Genomic DNA, 19,444 nt, shown 5'->3' on the forward strand with positions numbered 1-19,444 from the left:
GGAGCTGCTGTCACAGAGGAAACATCTGTAGCAATTTATTTGATCCTTAAATGTCACTTGGAAGCATTTGAAGGCTTTAAATGTTGACATTTAAACAAAATATTCTTGCAGTGATGCTTTATTAGCCGACTTCACTCCAGAAAAATTCTCATCTCTGTCACATCCCTGGGCCTTGCACAGAGAATTATTTTAGTGCCCACATTGTCCCATTGAATTGAAGCTGATCATTAGGGGTCAGGAGGAATTCTTTCTCTTTTCAGCTTGTTGTCACAATTCAGGGGGTGCAGATTAATTCCTCAATTAATCAAACATGGGCTGCAAAACCTTAATTGGTGAATATTTGTGAGTAGGCGTTAAAATGAAATCACCCTTGGAAATGAAATGAAAGGAAAATCCCCATTCCCAGGACAGTCACGTTTGCTCTGCTCCATGCTTTTGATAATTGTCTTGTGGAAAACATTCCTTGAATCCTAAAGGTCTTGCCTGTGGAGAACATGGAAATTCCTGCTGAGTGGAACTTCCTCTCCTGAAAGGAGAAAATGGGATCCATCTCCATTTGGTTCTGGATCCATACTCTGGGCAGCACAGCAGTGCTGGGGAGGAAGGGTGTGCTTGCTAAATAATTCCTGCTTTTTTTTCCTGGGATTGGAAAATAAAAGCATTTGATGAAATGCAAACTTTCCCTGCTTCACCCTAAAAAGATGTGAGGATGAGCTTAAGGATGAAGGATGTGAGTGTTACAGGTGAGGTGTGTACACACACACACACACACACATGTACATTTGCACAAATTTATTGAAAATACATCCAAAATTTAGCTGGCAAACCCCATTTTCCCCTATAACCTTCAATCTAAAAGTGCCACTTTTAAAATTATCATTAAAATCAGTGTAATAAAATGGATTTAATAATGGTGAGGCAGAATTTGTAGCTGGCTCTGGCCACAAAATTTCTCCCTAAAATTCTTTTTCTGATAGGGTGGCAGACTTTAATGAGGAGAGGTGAGGAGAGGACAGTGGTGGATACAGCTGGGATTAAGTAGTGAGGTAGTTCCAGATGACATTCCCACTCCTGAACTGGAGAAGTGCTCGTTGAGTAGCCAAAAGAGAGGAAAATCAGTATATAAAGAGAGTCAGCCATAGGTCCTGGGTAAAATACTGACCTGCTCATCTTGATATTTCTTTTTTTTTTTTTTTTCAATTTGGATTTTAAATGAATTATTTGATTTTTTTTGGTTTTTGTCTAGTTCCATTCAGCTGAAATTAAGAAAGATTCCACCATTGGTACTGGTTATCTTTTCCCACCAAATCTTTCTCCTCTTTTATCATATGCTTGTAAATTCTTGTGCCTTTTGTGGTGTATTATTGTGTGGCTGATTTTTCTGAAGGCATAGAGAAGCCATTAGTCTGTTGTCTTTAGGAAGAGAAATATAAATATCAATATATATCTGTTTATATCTATAAACATATATGTATGATATAGATATAGATAGATATAGATATGTATGATATAGATATAGGTAGATATAGATATTTATAGATATATGATAGAGAGAATTATCCCTCTGTGAGAAATAGCATTTCTAAGGCAGGAAAATTGGGTTAATATTGCATTTTTTTAATTGCAAAGAAACTACTCTTAGAAATTTAAATAAAAGTAATCTGGAAGTCATTATAGTGGTGCTACATGTTTGTTGAATATTTTCTGATTTTTGGGGAGGTGTAGGTGCCTGTCTTAGGCTTCACAGTTTGCTCCCCTGCACAGAAATCAGGATAATAAGAAACCCACATCAAGAGTTTGAGGGATAATCAAGGAAATAGACTTCATAGTTGTATGGGAAAAAAGCCAAATGTCAGAAAAGAAATGTTTATTGTTCTTTAGTGCCAGTCATCACCTTGGAAGGAGGAGAAGCTCTGGCCTGAATTGTGCTTGTGCTGAGGCAGGAAGCCCATTGCATAATGCATTTCATTCAGTCCCCTGCACAGACACTGCTGGGGACACTTCTTATCAAGCATGTCAGATACAGAAAAAGCAATTTAGTAAGCACTGTGATCAGATCCTGATGAAATTGAATTCTTTTTTGGCCCTGCTGTTCCTGGGAGACATCATTGATAAAAATAGTCTCTGTTTTCCTCCGTGTTTGGGTTCATTATGCTCTCTTGCTGCTCCTTCAAAATGTTGAGTTTTTTTCCTCTCAAAGGTTGCTTTTTTTTTTTACAAATGAATGGAAGGAATTGTGTTCTCTGACAGCTTACTCTGTTAACAACCCAAGCTGCCAGGATATTTGAATTTTACAGTTTTCATTTCAAGAAATTGCATAAACATAGGGCATGACAGAAACCCAGGGACTCAGAGCCATGGGTTGTATAGAGGAGCTAAATCAGGTGCTAAAAGCTATTTGATAATTTAGTGCTGAGTTTAGAAAGAAGGTGAATTGAACAATTAATCCTGTGTCTTAATTTTTCCTATTGCTCAATAAAACACTTTTTTACCCCCAGAGAAGACAGGAGAGGCCAGGTCACCATCAGCACAAATTACCCACTGTGGCTTTTTAGCTGTGGCTTTGGGAATGAAGGAGGGGAGATTTCTGAAAAATAATTAAAGAGAAAAGTTAGTTTAGTTTTAAATTTGCAGATCACTTCTGGGGCCCAGCACAGGAGGGACCTGGAGCTGCTGCAGAGAGCCCAGGGCAGGCACCAGGATGGGCAGAGGGATGGAGCAGCTCTGCTGGGAGGAAAGGCTGGCACAGCTGGGGCTGCTCACCTGGAGAGGAGAAGCTCTGGGGTCACCAAACTGTGACCTTCCAATATCTGAAGGAGCCACAGGAAAGATGGAGAGAGACTTTTCCAAGGGATGGAGGGCCAGGACAAAGGGAATGGCTTCCCAGTGCCAGAGAGCAGGTTTAGATTGGATATTAGGAGAACTTTCCTCCCTGTGAGGGTGGGCAGGCCCTGGCACAGCTTTGCCCAGAGAAGCTGTGGCTGCCCCATCATTTCCCTGGAGGGGTTAAATAAAAGGTGTGGATGTGGATTAATGGTGGTGGATTGATGGTTGGACTGGATGATCTAAAACTCTTTTTCAACCTTACTGATTCTGTAATTCTAAGAAGTATAAATGGGTTGAATCAGCTCTAAATCTCTGAGGTTTAGCAATGTAGATTTGGTTTCCTCAAGCTGTTGTGCCCTTTTTTTGGGAAGTTTCCAGGCCCAGAATTTTTGCTAAGTAAACCTCCTTTTAGCTCCTGTGACAACTTGATCTAACAATTTTTTGCAGAGAATTTATTCTCTTTCAGCTTCAGAGTGTGTGTTAAATCCGTGCTTGGGGTTTGCTTCCAAATTCTCCAAAGCATTCAGGTGAGGTTTTGTCCCACTATTTGGGTTCCTGTGCTGTGGCAGTGTGAAGGGTCAGAAGATCCCATTCCCCCTGGATTCCTGTACATCTGTGTGTCACATCAGCCTTCAGAGAGCAGCACAGGAATTCCTGCAGGCTCCTGATGTGAGGCTCTGCCTCCCCTGGCTCTGATCAAAGGCAGGAACGTGTAGCTGCCAGTGGGAAGGCAAGAAAAGAGGGAGAACGGTGAGACCCTACAAATGAGAGATTTGATGTGGCATGGCTTGACTCACAGTGAGATTTTGGTGGTACCTCCTACACGTGTAGCACGATTCCTGCTTTTTGGATTGACTTCTTTTGTGGTCGGATAACTCCAGTGAAACGTTGCCCGCGTTTTGCTGACATGCAAGCGCTCTGTGATGGATTTGTGCTCATTAGTGTTTTGTCACAGCCCTTGTTGTGCTGGCAGAGCAGCTGAGGCAGCAGCAAGGAGTGATGTTGGAATGGTTCTGCAGCTCTCCCTGCTGTTTTAGTGCCGAGTGTGTTGGCAAAGTCACAGGCAGTTCTGCACAGCATGGAGAGAACTCAGCTCATTTCCCACTTAAAACTCATATCCCAACCTCAGGAAAGCACAAGGAGAAGCAGTGTCACCAGAATGATTCATCAATTCATCAAGAGCTTTGGTGGTTTAATAGTGCAGGGCTCCCTGGGAAGGGGTTCTGGATGGCATCAGGGGCAACGTGTGTTGCTTTAGTGATATTTTCCATCTGGAGAAGAGCTCCTCAGCCTTGTTTTCCAGAGGGATGAGAGTTCAGCAGCAAATTCCTCAGCTGAGCTGTGAGAATAATGCAGGTGGAAGGTCCTGAGACTTTACCTGACATGCACTGGCCACAGTTAGAGCTGTCTGTAAAAATAAAAATGTTCAGGTTATCAAATATTGGTGTGAGATGTCCAGTGGGAACTGATTGTGCTAATAGAGAATCCCAGGGTGGCCCAGGCTGAATCCCAGGTGTCCCCACTCCAGGAGCTCCAGGTTCCTCTGGTTTAGGTTTCTGCACCACCTTAAGTGCTTTAACAACTCAGTTTTCAGTGGCACTCATGGGTAGAAAATGTCTTGCTGTGCTTGGCTCAATAATCAAGTGACAGTGTAGGTTTTTGTGCCTTCTCTCAGTGGATTTCTTGAGCTCACCTTGGTGAATCCAAACAAAACTTTGGGAACTCTTGCTTTCCATGCAGTTTTATCCTTTGCGGTATTTCCCACCTGTGTGGTGGCCCTGGATCCTGAGCCCCAGGGATGTCTCTGGTGGGAGCTCAAGTGGTTGTGAATCATCAGTGCAGCATCACCAGAGTGAAATCTGGGGCTGGTTCATGGTCTGGTGGCTTCAGTTGTACAGAAAGCACCTCTCAGGAATGTATTATCTGCTCAGAAAAGAACCTTCTAGTTGGGGGATGTTGGCTTCAGTTGGCTTTCAGTTTCATGAAATACAATGATTTTTATTGTAACAAGTAAAAAAACCCCAAAATATACCACAAACTTCCCCACAAATGGAAAAGGCAGCTCTGAGCAGAAAATTGGGTTATTCCAACTCCTAAAACGTGCCATTTCCTCTCTCTTCCTTTTCATCATCCCAAAGGAAGTTTTCCTTAAGTACTACAGTTGGCAAATTCAGCTTTGCATCTCAGGTAGATGGAAGAAATAGAAAATCTGAGTTTTTAAATCCTTGTTATCAGCTGTGTAACAATTATTGTTGTACCCTGGCTTCAAAAAGAATTCCACACTGTCCACATCCTCTTATTGGAAGCCTGGCATTCCTGGACATCTTAAAATAATTTTAAAAATATATGTGAATATTTAAAAATATATTACTTTTATTTTAAAATCATGTTGATTTTGGGGTGTTGTTTCTTTTGTTCTTGAAAGCTCCAAATGCATATTCTGCACCTCAGTTTTAAATTCCCTCATAATTATTCCCTGGGATCATGGGATGGTGAAATCATCATAGGCAGGTGCCCAAAAATCCTGTTTGGATTTTTGAATGCAACTGTACTCCTGAATTATTATTAAGCATGATTTAAATACATTAATTAAAAATATAAGCTGTTTCTTTTATTCACAGTCCTCAGTAGGAGCCTAAAATCCCCTGGCACAAATGGGACTCTTAAATTTGCCTTATTCCATACATAAAATCTCTGAAGATTTTTGCAGGTCCTGCTGGACATTCCTCATGGAGAAGGTGCTGCTGTCCTGCCATGGTGAACACAAAAATAGAAGAGAGGAAAATGAGGGTTTTGCTGCTACCTTATTCTCTCTGAGCTTTTTTAAAGTATTTTTTTGCCTTGATCATCTCGTGGCCCTGCAGGCTCCCTGTCAGGCTCCCCATCACGGCTCTGTTTGAAGGAGGATTTTTTAAAAAATTTATTAATATTTGTGCTAAAAGTTGCAAGGTGGGGTTGGGGTTCTGCTTTTTGGCCTACCCAGTTCTGCTATCCTGAACACCTAAAAGTCAATTAATCACCCCACCAATAACTGAGGGAGCTTTTCCCTAATGAGGAAAATAAATGACTGCGTGTTCCACCCTCAGATGGGCAAGATCTTGTTTGTTTTTTAATCACCTGCCAGAGCTTGGGCAGCTTTTCGTGTTCCCCATGGCAGAGGTTGGGATTTGAAGGCCAGCTGTTTATTCTGAGTGATCTCCCTGCCCTGCTGGGGCTCCGTGCTGACTTTCCTGGCACTTTTTCCAGCCTTTCCCTGGCACTTTTTCCAGCCTTTCCCTGCCAAACCACCTGGTGCTCTTGCTTTGCCTCCAGTTGGCACCCATGGGCACCTCAGACACTTCACTCCTTCATTAATCTGTCTCCCCTTCCTTTTAATGAGCTTCCATCTCCTCATGAAGCTCCTGAGAAGGAGCCTGGTAGGGGATTTTTCAGCCTCTTTCAGGGATGTTGGATGCCTATGGAAGATTCCTACTTTGATTCCTCATTTTTAAAACAATTATTTCTGATTTAAAGCATATACACACTTTCTTAAGCTCCCTATGTGTGCCTTGATTAATTTCTTAACGTGCTATTACCCATTTATTAATGTAATGGCTGCTTTATTGTTTTATGGTTTTTTAGTTCTAATTTCTAAATTTGAATGAAAAAGATGCTGCATTGGGGATTATTAAAGCAATATGAAAGCACCTTGAGTTTTCCTTCAAGGCACATCAGCCAATTTAATTCAAAACGGTTTTAAATTATAAAAGTTGGGGCTGTTCAGCCTGGAGAAGAGAAACTTGTGGGCAGACCCCACAGTCCCAGCCAGGGTCGGAAGGGATCCAGGGAAGCTGGAGAGGGACCCTGCAACAGGAACTGGAGTGACAGGACACAAGCAATGGGTTCAGACTGACAGGGGGGAGATTTAGATGGGTTTGGATTGGAAGGGACCTTAAAGCCCATCCAGTGCCACCCCTGCCATGGGCAGGGACACCTTCCACTGTCCCAGGCTGCTCCAAACCCCGTCCAGCCTGGCCCTGGGCACTGCCAGGGATCCAGGGGCAGCCCCAGCTGCTCTGGGCATTAATACTGAATTTAAACCCAGACCAACAGATGGGATTGGTTTTGTTGTGGCTGTGTTTCTAACTCAAATGTGGAGTTTTCTGAGAGGGCTCCAACTAATCTGTGGATTTAAAAATAGCATTTTAGTCTTGGTCAGTTTTCTGCATAATCTTTCTTCCCATGCAACTTCTGTGCCATCCTAAAGCCTTTTAAAAATTCAAGCAGATGTCAAATATATCTTCTTCTCTCTTTCTTTCTGCCTATTTTGAGCTCGTCTCCCTCATTATACTTTTAAGAGTTTAATTTTTCAGAGAATCCCAAATGGAATTGGGTGATGACAAAGGACCTGGCCAGTGAGACAGGGACAGCAGCCACGAGCAGGAGTGGAGTGAGGAGCTTCCCAGTCCCAGTTTGGGAGGCCAGGAGCATCCATTCTCACTTTTTAAATGTGCCTATCCCTGACATGTCTCTACTTTAAATTAATTTGGTGTGGAAAAGGCTGGAAGAGCCTCTGGATTTGAGAAACCTGCTGGAAACACCTGGGGGGACACACCTTGGGGTGTGATGGCAGGTGCCCGTGGGGCTGTCCACAAGGGGTCAATGAACTGCCTTTGCTCCATCCCTGGCTCCTGCTCCTCCTCCTGGTTCATCCCTTTTCCCTCTAAGTTTACCCTGAGCAGTGCCAAAGCTCTCCCAGCTCCTTTCCAGCTCTCAGCAGGATGATTTCTGACAGCTCTGCCAAAACTTGGCCGGGCGTGGACTCGTCTCATTCCTGTTCCCCCTCTTGCAGAACACAGAGCTTTCCAAAGGAAAGGCTGCCAGGACCAGTTGTATGTGGGGAAAAAAAGGGGTGTCTGGCTTTTCACAGGGCTCATGAAGGGTTTTTGTCATGCAGTGAAAGGTTCCAAGGGGAGGGGAAAGCCTGGTGTGCACACATCCATGTGTGGCACATTTGTGGTTGGTTGAGCAGCCAAGGTCACTGAAACTGTGGGACTTGGGAGCGGCAGCTCTGGAGTTGCCACTGGAGGCTGGATTGACACAGATGAAAGCTGGCACCAGTTTTGGGGTGACCTCACTATGATCTTCCAGGACCTGAAGGAGCTACAAGAAAGACGGAGAGAGACTCTTTACAAGGGATGGAGGGGCAGGACATGGGGCAGTGGCTTCCTAGTGCCAGAGGGCAGGGATGGATGGGATATTGGGAATTAGGAATTGTTCCCTGGCAGGGTGGGAGGCCCTGTGAGATTCCCAGAGAAGCTGTGGCTGCCCCTGGATCCCTGGAAGTGTCCAAGGCCAGGCTGGAGCAGGGCTTGGAGCAGCCTGGGATAGTGGAAGGTGTCCCTGCCCATGGCAGGGGGTGGAATTTTGGATCTTTAAGGTTCTTTCCAACCCAAACCATTCCATGATTCTACAGTTCTATCTCATGTTAAACATTTGAATTCACTTCCAAATAATGGTGAATTGTTCCCACACCCATCCACACTTGTCCAATGTAGATATCCCTGCAATGTCTGTGTAGGTACAGAGTTTGTGGTAACTGGGAGTGGGGCTGAGCCTCATCCTCAATGGGCTACAGCTGTGAGAAGCAGATGAACAATATTGAAATTAATGAGCTGTTAATGAGCCCAGGGGCACTGACCAATCACACAGGAACAGAGGGCACACAGGTGCAGTGATCAACACCAGGGTATAAAAGGTTGGGCTGAAGAACAACCAAGTGCTGATGCCTGAAACTTTCCTCTGTGTGAGTCACACCTTTGCTGTCAGTGGTGAGTTTTGTATCCCATGGAAAAGGGCTGGAGTTCATGCCCAGGGCCCTGTGGCCCTGCTGGGCTGCTGCAATTCCAGATGGTGCAGGACGTGTCCCCAGCTGCCACCACCCACCCCTCGGGCTGCCCTGGCAGTGCCAGCACCTCCTGCAAACGGGGCTGGTGCGTGGGCACAGGGGCTGTGGGCATTGGGAGCGGGGCTGAGCCTCATCCCTAACGAGCTGCAGCTGTGAGAAGCAGGTGAGTGATATTGAAATTAATGAGCCTTAATGAGCCCAGGGGCACTGACCAATCACACAGGAGCAGAGGGCACACAGGTGCAGTGCATCAGCACGAGGGGATAAAAGGCTGGGCTGAGGCACAGCAAGGGCAGTTGGTGGCAGTGTTAGGGTGTTACTCTGTGTGAGCAGATGCCTGAAGCCTTCTGAGCTGGTGAGGTGTTGCTCTGTGTGGGCTGAAGCTTTCTGATACTCTGTGTATTGTGGTCCTCTCAACTGTGGTATGTCTGCACCTTAAGTTTGTTTTCCAGTGTGTATTTGTGCATCACAGCCATCCCAGCTCCTGGTGATGCTCCACTTCAATTTGCTGTTTTCCTGTTTTCAGGCATTTGCTGTGTTTCACTGTGTGATGGCTGAAATCCCTGATTTGAGGGACTATTTATAGAAATGCAGTGAAGTATTTGTGAGCTGCCTTTATCAAGTGTTTACTATCAGCTTCTAAGCTGATGGGGGGGGCTGGAGCACTTTCCCTGTGGAGTCAGGCTGGGAGAGTTGGGGCTGGAGAAGAGAAGATTGTGTGGAGACCTCACAGCTTATTCCAGGGTCTGAAGGAATACAGGGTTCAGACTGACAGAGGGGAAATTTAGGTGATATATAAAGAAGGAATCCTTCCCTGCCAGGGTGGGCAGGCCCTGGCACAGGGTACCCAGAGCAGCTGGGGCTGCCCCTGCATCCCTGGCAGTGCCCAAGGCCAGGCTGGATGGGGCTGGGAGCAGCCTGGGATGGTGGGAGGTGTCCCTGCCATGGCAGGGGTGGGAATGGATGGTTTTAAGGTCCCTTCCATACAAGCCATTCTGGGTTTTTTGTGATTCCTTTCCTCCAAGGATCTGTCCTGGGGCTGCTATAGAAATGTTCATGTTGCTTGGTTAATTTGGATTTAAAGGGGCCATGAGTTGTAAATCTTCTTCTCATTCTGAAGGTTTTTTCTCCTCCAATACCCTTCCCAGTGAGATGTTATTGTGCTAAACTCCAGATCTCTCTGCTGGCTTTCTAATTGCTCTGTTTCCAATGTGTTTTTTCATTTCAGGCCCATGTGAATCCCATCAGTGTCACTCCACCCATCCAAGCCATAGACCAGGACAGAAACATCCAGCCTCCTTCAGATCGACCTGGCATCCTCTACTCCATCCTAGTTGGTTGGTGTCTGCTACTTTTCCTATCCTTCCCAATCTCTTTATGAGCAGCCAGGAAAAGATTGCCTGGGAGAGTGGAACCCTGATTAAAAATTGCTCTTGTGGTCAGTGGGATGTTTGGAATTGTTTTTCTGCCTGTTCATGTTTGATTGCCATGTGGAAGTTGATTTCATGTGGTTGTTTATTAGTGTTTATTCAGATTAAATCCAGAATTGTTCTCTGCTTTAGTGAATGGATCAACACAGGGAAGGAAAGGAGAGCTCTGCTGGCATGTGCTTTCCATTGACTAAAAAAGAGGCTGAAAAAAGGCAATTAGAGCAGATTTCATCTCAAAAATCACGTGGCACAGGGCAGCTCCAAGGATCTTACCACATCCCCCTCCAGTTTTGCTCCCTGTGAGCTTTCCTTTGTAATTTAAAATTGATTTAGTTGGTTATGCTGCTCTCTTCTTTTTCCTTTTGCTTCCCTGTGTTTGGCATTTGTTTCTGGGTTTGTAGGATATGACCATGGCTGGCTCTTGCAGGGTTCCACCTGCCTGGCTGATCCCAAAATCCACCCAGGGAGCTTTCTGTGGGATTTGGAAAGGGGGAATTGTGTAGAATCCCATCTTTCCCTGTCTTCCCTGTGTTGAGCTCCATGGTTTTCCCAGCCAGGGAGAGAGAGGCAAGTGAGGGTTTTGAGGGCCACGTTGTAGAGGTTTAGCTCTGCAAATGGGCTTTTTTATAAATGTCATAAATTGGTTTATTCCTAACTTCTGCAGGGACAGCTCCACCCCAAGGCCAAGTTTAGGCCAAGTTTTTAAGGTTTTTTTCATAATTGGTGAAGTTCTTCAGGAGTGAAATTATTAAAGATTGTGTGTCACTAACTTGGGATGTTTGGAATATTGGAGTGGCTGTCCTGACCTCCAAGAAACAATTCAGAAAGGTGTGGTGGTGCAGCAATTTAGGTTGCAAAAAAAATTTGGGACTTTTTTTTTCTTCCTTTTTTCCCCCTTTCTTTTTCCTTTTCCTTTTTCTTTTTGTCCTTTTTTCTTTCCTTACACTTTTTTCATCCTCTATTCCTTGTTTTTTGGTTTTTTTCTTCTCTTTTCCATCTCTCTTCCTTCATTCTTCCTTTGTTTTTTTCCTTTCTTTATTTCTTCTTCCATTTTCTTTCACTCTTCTCATTTTCCTTCTTTCCCCCTTGTTTTCCTTTCTTTTTCCTCCCTCTTTTTCCCTTCCTCCCTAACCTTTTGATCTTTTATCTTCCTTTTTTATTCTCTTCTTTACACATAATTTTTTTCCCTCATTTCTTTTCTTCTCATTTCCCCCTAACATTTTCCTTTTTACTACTTTTTCTTTTTACCTTTTCCTTTCTCTTTCTATTCTGTTTTCATTTTTTTGCTGCTTTTAGCCTTATTTTCTCCTTCCTATTTTCCTTCTCTTTTCTTCTTTTCCCCTTATATTTTCCTTGTCCTTCCTTTCCTTTTTTCTTCTTTCCTTCTTTCCCCTTCCCCTATATTTTCATTTTTTCATATTTTTTCATTTTTCATCCTTTTTTCCTCTTTCTAATTTTCCCATCTTTTTTCCTCATTTCTTTTTCCTTGCTTATTTTTTCTAGTTCTATCATCTTTATTTTAATTTTTTTTTCTTTTTTTCCCCCTGTTTGCTTCTTTGTACTTTGGTTTTTTCCTCCTTTTCCCCCTCCCTTTGCTCTTTTTTTTTTTCCACACGTGCCTGGTTTTCTCTTTGTATTTTCCTTATTTTCCCTTCCCCGTGCTCTTCCTAACGATTTCTTTTTGGATTTTAAGTCTGCCTTCATCTCTTCCAGGATTTGCTATTTCTGTTTTAGCCTCAGAAAATATTAAGCAGTTTCACAGAAAACAGCCCTTGCAGATGTGTCTTAATATGTGGATTTTCTCCCCCCTTTTCTTTAGATCTCAACCTCCTTTTCCTTTATATATTTGGGAATGTCCTTTTTTAAACACAGGGAGGTTCGAACCTGTGCAGTGAGGGTTATTGAACGATTTTAAGTTTATTAAATTTGACTCTTTTGTTTGCTTCTTTTTTTGCCCACCTGTGCAAGGCACATGCTCTGGGCACTGTGGATATTTGATATATTTAATGTTTGGGAATGGGATATTTGGGGTGGGGTTTTTTTTTTGGTTTTTGTGTTTTTGGGGTTTTTTTGGTTTTTTTTGTGGGGTTTTTTGTTTTTTTTTTGTTTGTTTTTTGTTTGGGTTTTTTTTGTATTTTTGTTTTTTGGGTTTTTTTTTTTTTTTTTTTTTTGGTAATGCACTGATTTTTCCAGTCCTTGGCTTTTGGAAATGTTTATTTCTTTGGGTCATTGCAATGCACCCACATTCCCTGGACTTATCCAGGTATGAAGCAAGGCCCTTCCATTTATTTCCTTTAGTTTTTATTAGCAGTGTTATTGATTCTACCAGTAAATCATATTATTTTGACTAGGAAATTTTATTTTTTAATAGTAAAATATATTATGTTTAATAGTAAATTACTAGTGAAATCTTCTTTTTAGGAGCAATTTGAAGCCTTCATTTTCTCTGGGGTCAATCCTTGAGAAAAGCCAAGTTTTCCTTTCAATCATAGGCGTTTTTTGCCCTTGGAACTGGCTCTGTGATTTCTGCTGCCACTTTTGGTTGATATTTTAAAGAAAGAGCCAAAAATGCACAATAACTTTTGGGAAGGGGCTGTGGAGGATCCTCTCCAGTCCTGTATCCATTTCAAGCCCCACAAAACCTCTCCTCTGGGTCTGGGAAATGCAAATTGAGGAGTCCTTTCCTTCTCTCCTTGCTGTCCCTCCCATTTTGATCCCTCAGCCTTTCCAAACACAAGGAATTTCTTGGAGCCAGGAGCTCATCCCTGGATTTCAGCACAGGCAGAGCTGGGCTGAGGGCTGCTCTGTGCTGTCAAAATGGGAATTATTTTGTACATGCAGAAGCAGATATCCCTGCTCCTGGGAAAGCTGGCCCCCAGAGCTTAAAAATCCAGGAATTTCTTCCTGAGGTGGGCAGGAACTGAGCAGGAATCCCCAGTCGGGATTTTGGGCATCCACCTGTGTTATCCCTATTTTTTTTTAATTTTTCTATCATCCACCTTGCTGCCTTTTCCTCCTTTACCTGCTGAGGTTGGTTTGGTTGTTGGAGTTTTTTGGGTTGGTTTTTTTCTCATTTTTTTTCCCCTGGATCCTTTGCTGGCATCCTCACCCAATATCAACCTCATCTTCCCTTCTCTAGACCCCTTTGTGACTCTTACCCTCCTCCCCTACATATTTGTTCTCCTTTAGGGCACTTTTTTTTCCTCCTTTCTCAGAATTTTTGCATTTAGTTCCTAATTCTGTGACATTTCTTAGCTTCAGCAGCAGCCCTGCTGATGTGCAGCCTTTAACACCAACAATCTGTTTGCTGCCAAAATTTTGGATCTCCTACTGGGTGTCTGGAGCTCTTCAAAGATTAGATTAATTAATTAGAGCTTGAAATTAAAAGGCAGGGCAAGGAGATACTGGACCTGGAGCTTGAAACTCTGAATTTGTGCTGGTGGTCTAAGAGAAAAAATAATCCATGGTGGTTCTTTTGCTGCTTTTTGGGTCAATGATATCGGTGTAGATTAGGAGAGTCACAGAAAAAAATAATATATAAGGAGAAAGATATGAATATATAATATAGATAATATAATATGTAATATCTTGTATATAATTATAATATATACTGTATAAAATTAATAAAATAAATAAAATATTATATATAATATATATTGTATATTATATATTATGTGTATAATTTATTTATCTAGAGGTTGGTTATATATATCTATATATATAAAGATTAATAAATAAATTATATATAATATATATTGTATATATAAAATTATGTGTATAATTTATTTATCTAGAGGTTGGTTGTCATTGGAGGATTGCAAATTAAATTATTATAGTAATTTATCTCCTGGGTTTCTGAAAGTACTTTCTAACCATTGCACTTGTAAAGGGAACAAAAGCCAGCAGCATTTATTAGGAAAATTATCTTCCTTTGTGTTCAATTTACATTTCAGCCCTGGCTGGGTGCAGGGTTTGGCAGGGCCAGGTTTGTGCTGCTGCCAGAGCAGATTTAGGGGCTCAGAGATTTTTTTGGGGGGTTCTTACTCCTTGAGCCAGGAGTCCCTTCTGCCCTCAGCTGCTGTCAGGGCTGCTCCCAGACCTAAACCCCTCAAGATTTTAGGATTCTTATAATCAGAATTTTGGCTCCTTGGGATGCTCTCTCAGTGTTGCTGAGCTGGGAGTGCTGGAGTTCACTCTGTGTGGAACACTTGGGATTTCTGGGCCCTTCTGCACCATTTCTTTGAGTGTCCCAGGGCTCAGAATTGCTGTTGCTGGGATTTTTCCCTCCTCCTGTGCCAGGCTGTGGTGCTGGAACCTGTTGGCTTTAGCCACAGGTGCATTTTTGGGCTGCAGCTGCCAGGCTGCAGCCCTTCCTCCATCTCCACAGGCTCCCAAATCCATTCAGGCTCTGAGGCTTCTGGAGAATATCCTGGAAATCCACAGCCAAGAAAACACCACTTAAAACTGACAGTAAATTGAGCTTTCATCTGATGCTTCCTCCCTGAGCAGAGACTTTTCCCAGAACGATTTCTAAAATAACCTATCTGTTGTTACCATGTTGTTATTACTTATATCTATTATTTATGTGCTGTTAATAGTATTCCTGTTGTTATCAAGTACTTAGGGAGTGCCACTTGAGAGGAATCTTTGTGGTTTTGGAGAGTAAGGAAATAATAATATTAAACACATGACTTCATAGTATCCTTAAGCTCCATGTGCACATAAGGCAGTATTTTATCCTTCCAATAGCAGAATGAGGCTTTGTTCCTTTGATTAATGAGCAAAATAAACACATTGCTGAACTAAACCTTTCAGAGCTGTTCAAACCTCAATGTCTTTTTTTGCAGGTACTCCTGAGGATTATCCCCAGTATTTCCATATGAATCTCACAACGGCTGAACTGATGCTCCTCAAGCCAATAAATAGGGATTTACACCAGAAGTTTGACTTGGTTATTAAGGTAATTTGGGCTGGATTTTTTCAGTGTTTTTATATACTTTGGAAAACAAAAAGCTCTGAGAAAATGTAGGGTGGGCCTGCTTGTCTTTTCTGTGATTTTTCTCTTCCTTTTTAGCCTTTTCCTCTTTTACCTGCTGAGGTTTGTTTGGTTGTTTGTGGAGTTTTCTGGGTTGGTTTTTTCCCTTTTTTTTCCTGGCTTCTTTCCTGACATCCTTGCACAATATTAGCTTCATCTTCCCTTCTCTAGATCCCCCCTGTCAGGCATCACTTAGCTCCATGGGGGGAAGAAGGGTGTGAAGCATTTGTGGAAATGCAATGAACCCTGGCAGAGTTGTAACATTTCACTTTACATTGTGTGAACAAGCTCAGCATCACTTGTCCCCTTGCTTTTTATGAGCCCTCTTGTCCTAAGAATGCAGCTGGTTTCTGTTTCATGTGTTCAGTTCACAGCCCATTTTGGAACATGGTGATACAGATAATTGTGTGAGTGTTCACAGAATCCCAGTCATGTCTTGTGAAGGCTGCCCTAGAACAGAGGCCAGACAGGGTTGAAGAATAAAGCAGGGATTTATTCAAAAGCCTCCATGAACCCACCTTGGGCAGCACAAGAGCCCAGCCAGGGCTGTACCCAAGGTGAACCAAAATGGTCACTAAATAGACACCTGGGCCCGGGGTCTGTCACTGTGATCAGTTCTGCTCCATTTGCATCTTGGAGTTCATTGTCCAATTACAGCTTTAGGTTATGAAGTCCCATCCTGCTTGTTTTTCTCTCTTCAGCCCACGGTGTTTGTGCTCTTGGGCCTGAAATTTGGATCATTTGTCCTTGGTCCCCAGCTGGAGCAGGAATTGCTTTGTCTCCCTGCTCTGTGCACAGAGCTCACCATCCCTTAATGTGAAGCTCAGAACTGCACACTAAAGCAGCACAGAATCTAAAAAATATAAAAGCTAAAACCTGAGGCATCATTAGCATGGATCAGGTTGGGGTAGCAGTGAATAATTCATATCTGAGTAGTGAATATTCACAGGATGCCAGGGTGTGTGGGGCTGCAGGGGCTCAGTGGGCACCTGGTGTCCCCTCCCTGCTGCAGCAGGGCCATGCCAGAGGCCAGGGCACAGCATTGTGTGCAGCCAGCTGTGGCCCAGCCCCAGGGAGGAGAGCCCCCAGGCTGTGTGGGCAATGTGCTCAGGGCTGGGCAGTGCCCAGGGCAGAAGTTGTGCCTCCTGTGCAGGGCAATTGCTGGGCTCAGGCCCTGCCCGTGGCTCTGGGGCCATTGCTGGGCCCCGGAGCAGAGCCTGGGCCCTGCTCTGCCCCTCCCTGCAGCCAGGGCCAGCCAGGCCTGAGGGCCCCTCTCAGCTGGGGCTCCTCTCCAGGCTGAGCAGCCCCAGCTCCCTCAGCCTTGCCTGGGCACCCACAGCCTCCAGGCCCTTGCTCAGCTCCAGCAGCTCCTGGCCCTGCTGTGCTCAGCATCCAGAGCTGGACACAGCACTCCAGAGGTGCCTGCAGGGCTGCCCCAGGGCCAGGATCCCTCCCTGCCCTGCTGCCCATCCAGCTCCTAGCCCTGGGAAAAGCTCTAAAGCACAGCCCATCCCTGGAAGAGAGTCCAAGGCCAGGTTGGACATTGGGGCTTGGAGCAGCCTGGGACAGTGTAAGGTGTCCCTGCCCATGGTAGGGGTGGCACTGGATGGGCTTTGAGGTCCCTTCCAACCCAAACCATTCCATGCCTCTCCATATCCTTAGAGCTACAGGGCTTTAAGCTGTAACTCCTTTTCTTCCCAAACCTTGACTGCACAATATGTCAATTAAAAAATCAATTAACTGGTGGGAGAGGGTATTTTCTGTGCCTAAATAGCAACTCCAGTCTTTAATGGCCATGTTTATAGGGTTTAGGAGGTTCCTGTTGCTGTGGTAAATGTGCAGTGAGGGAAAATAAGCAAACAGTAAGGAAAAGGATCACTCTCTAAGAATGATTATGTGCCACTTGCTAAAACAATAAAAGTTTTTATGCTATATCCTTCAGGGACTATTGGAATAATGGCTCAGGCTTGTACCAAATCAAACCTTCAGCTTCTTGTGTTGCACATTTCTCATTTCTTGCAGTTGTAGGATCTGATTCTGTTTTATCTGGAGGGTGCAAGGTGTGATGTTTGCCTTCAAACAGAAAATATGCTATTTTTGCAGCATGTGCTCAGTTTAGTCTTTAAAATATTCCCTCTGATATGCGAAGATCAATTTTTTTTTTTCTTCTGTTAAGATATTATGGAAAACTGTAAAATGGAAAAGGTGGTTAAGTCAATACAAGAATATTTGAATGCAGGAAAGAAGGTGGGCAGCAAATGGGGGCACTCACCTGCATTGCTGATAAATGTTGAATTCTCAGAGAGGGAGACAATGGAAAAAACTAAACATCCTAATCAGAAATGCTGGATTTCAGCTTTTCTTTACCTCTGGAATATATTAGATGAGAAGCAAGGAGAAAAACAATTTTGCCCTCCTATGGAAGTTCTTAGCACTTCCATTCCCTGCCAAGCATCCATGGGCATTATTACAACTTCCTTACAAAAAAAGTGGAGTTTTGGGGGAGTTCCCATTGAAATTTCACTGGGGTAACAGCAAAGCTGCCATAATATGTCGATTAAACCTTTAAACTGAAAGGGCTTAATTAAAATTAGTGACATGACCACTGCACTGTGGACATGAGATTGTTCTTGTTACCAGCTCTAAAAAGTGCCAGACAGGTTTTATTTTTATTTTTTTTTAAGCATGAAGCAATTGGGAGAATTAATCAAATTGATGCACTTTGCTCCCTTCCTATTTGAGCTGGGGTTATTTATCAATCAGCCAGAATCTAAGCTGGCACTTCCATTATGATCCATTTGCAAAGAGGATGGGCTGTGGGAGGTTGGATGTGCTGGCACAGGCAGGGAAGTGCTCATGGATGGAATTCCTGTGCTTTAGAGACTTCACCACACCTGAGGAAGAGCCAATTTTGATCAACCTGCTGGAGTTTCAAAGCATGAAGAGTTTCTCCTCAGTGTTTGCAGTGGGTTGATATCCAGGAAAAATCATGACATTTTTCCATTCAGAGCTGCTATAAAACCTGTAGGAGTTGCAACAGCAAAAAAAAAAAACCCAAAAAAAACAACCTGGAAATCTTTTGATTCTAATGAAGGGCAGAGAATCCCAAACTGGTTTGGGTTGGAAGGGACCTTAAAGCCCATCCAGTTCCACCCCTGTCATGGGCAGGGACACCTTCCACTGTCCCTGTGCCAGGCTGCTCCAAGGTCTGTCCCACCTGGTCTTGAGCACTGCCAGGGATCCAGGGGCAGCCCCAGCTGCTCTGGGAATCTGTGCCAGAACCTCCCCAACCTCACAGACCTTTTCCATTTCTGGTTGTACCACTCTGGTCTATGCTACTTATCCAGGACTACATCAGGTTTTCTCTCCTTTAAAGAAAATGTGTCTTTGTCAGATCCAAAATCAAGGAAAGCATTTTATTTCTCCTGCAGAAATTGATTTTCCTCTTCTAATGGCATTGTATTAGTGACTAAAAATGCTTTGATTTTTAGAACATCAGGTGGAAAAATAGGGGAGTGTTTTGGTGATCTCATGTGGGCACCTGTGTACTGGTGAAATTGCATTGATTGCTTTAGAGTAGTTTAGATAATTAACTAAATCAATTTAGCTATCAATTTAACTAAATTGGTAGTTCTAGAGTGGATTTTCATCCAGCCTGGCTGGTCAATTCATAAACCATTGTCTGTTGTATTTGATTGTATTTGGGAAATTAGGGAGGATTTATGTGACTTGGGCATCTCAATAAAAATTTCAATTACATTATTAAAAAAAATAGGGGGGGAAGAGGGAAAAGGTAAGATAAGATTCCCAGCTTCAAATAACATTTGTAGCCTGACTTTTATTAATAAAAGACTTTTCCTTGAATGTAAGAGCTTTATGGCTCATAGTGAATACAGTCTCACAACCTGGGCCAGTTGAACTGGCTGAGCTTTAAGGCCCTTCCAACCCAAATTAGTCTGGAATTCTGTGACAAAGAATTGGTTGTATCCCTTGGCTTGTTTTGGTGCCTTCTCCACAGAAATGTGCTTCAACACCATGCCAGGGCAACACAGAGGATTTTAGAGAAGATTCTTGTATGGCATTTTCTGGATCCCTTGGATGTATCCCTGTGGTTCCCAGGAGGAACCCAGTGACAGAGAATTCCTCAGAAACAGCTCTACAGTGGAGCTGTGTATCCCTGTTGTTTAGAAGGTCAGAGTGGAGCAGGGTGCTTGCAATTCCAGTGTTAGAGGGGAAATTGGTTTGGGATGCCATTGTGCAAGAGGT

At 43.4% G+C, this 19,444-nt stretch overlaps 1 protein-coding gene across 19 annotated transcripts in view; it reads left to right on the forward strand.

Annotated features, from left to right (window-relative positions):
- Positions 1-19,444, forward strand: part of PCDH15 (protocadherin related 15) — a 642,855-nt gene that overhangs the window by 463,774 nt on the left and 159,637 nt on the right. For all 19 annotated transcript variants that reach the window (XM_077183412.1, XM_077183413.1, XM_077183407.1 and 16 more), the window contains 2 exons: positions 9,942-10,050; positions 14,991-15,103. In XM_077183412.1, coding sequence (XP_077039527.1) covers positions 9,942-10,050; positions 14,991-15,103 — 222 coding nt within the window. The remainder of the gene's footprint in view (positions 1-9,941; positions 10,051-14,990; positions 15,104-19,444) is intronic.

This window comes from Agelaius phoeniceus, chromosome 9 (genome assembly GCF_051311805.1).
Source record: "Agelaius phoeniceus isolate bAgePho1 chromosome 9, bAgePho1.hap1, whole genome shotgun sequence".
NCBI lineage: Eukaryota > Metazoa > Chordata > Aves > Passeriformes > Icteridae > Agelaius > Agelaius phoeniceus.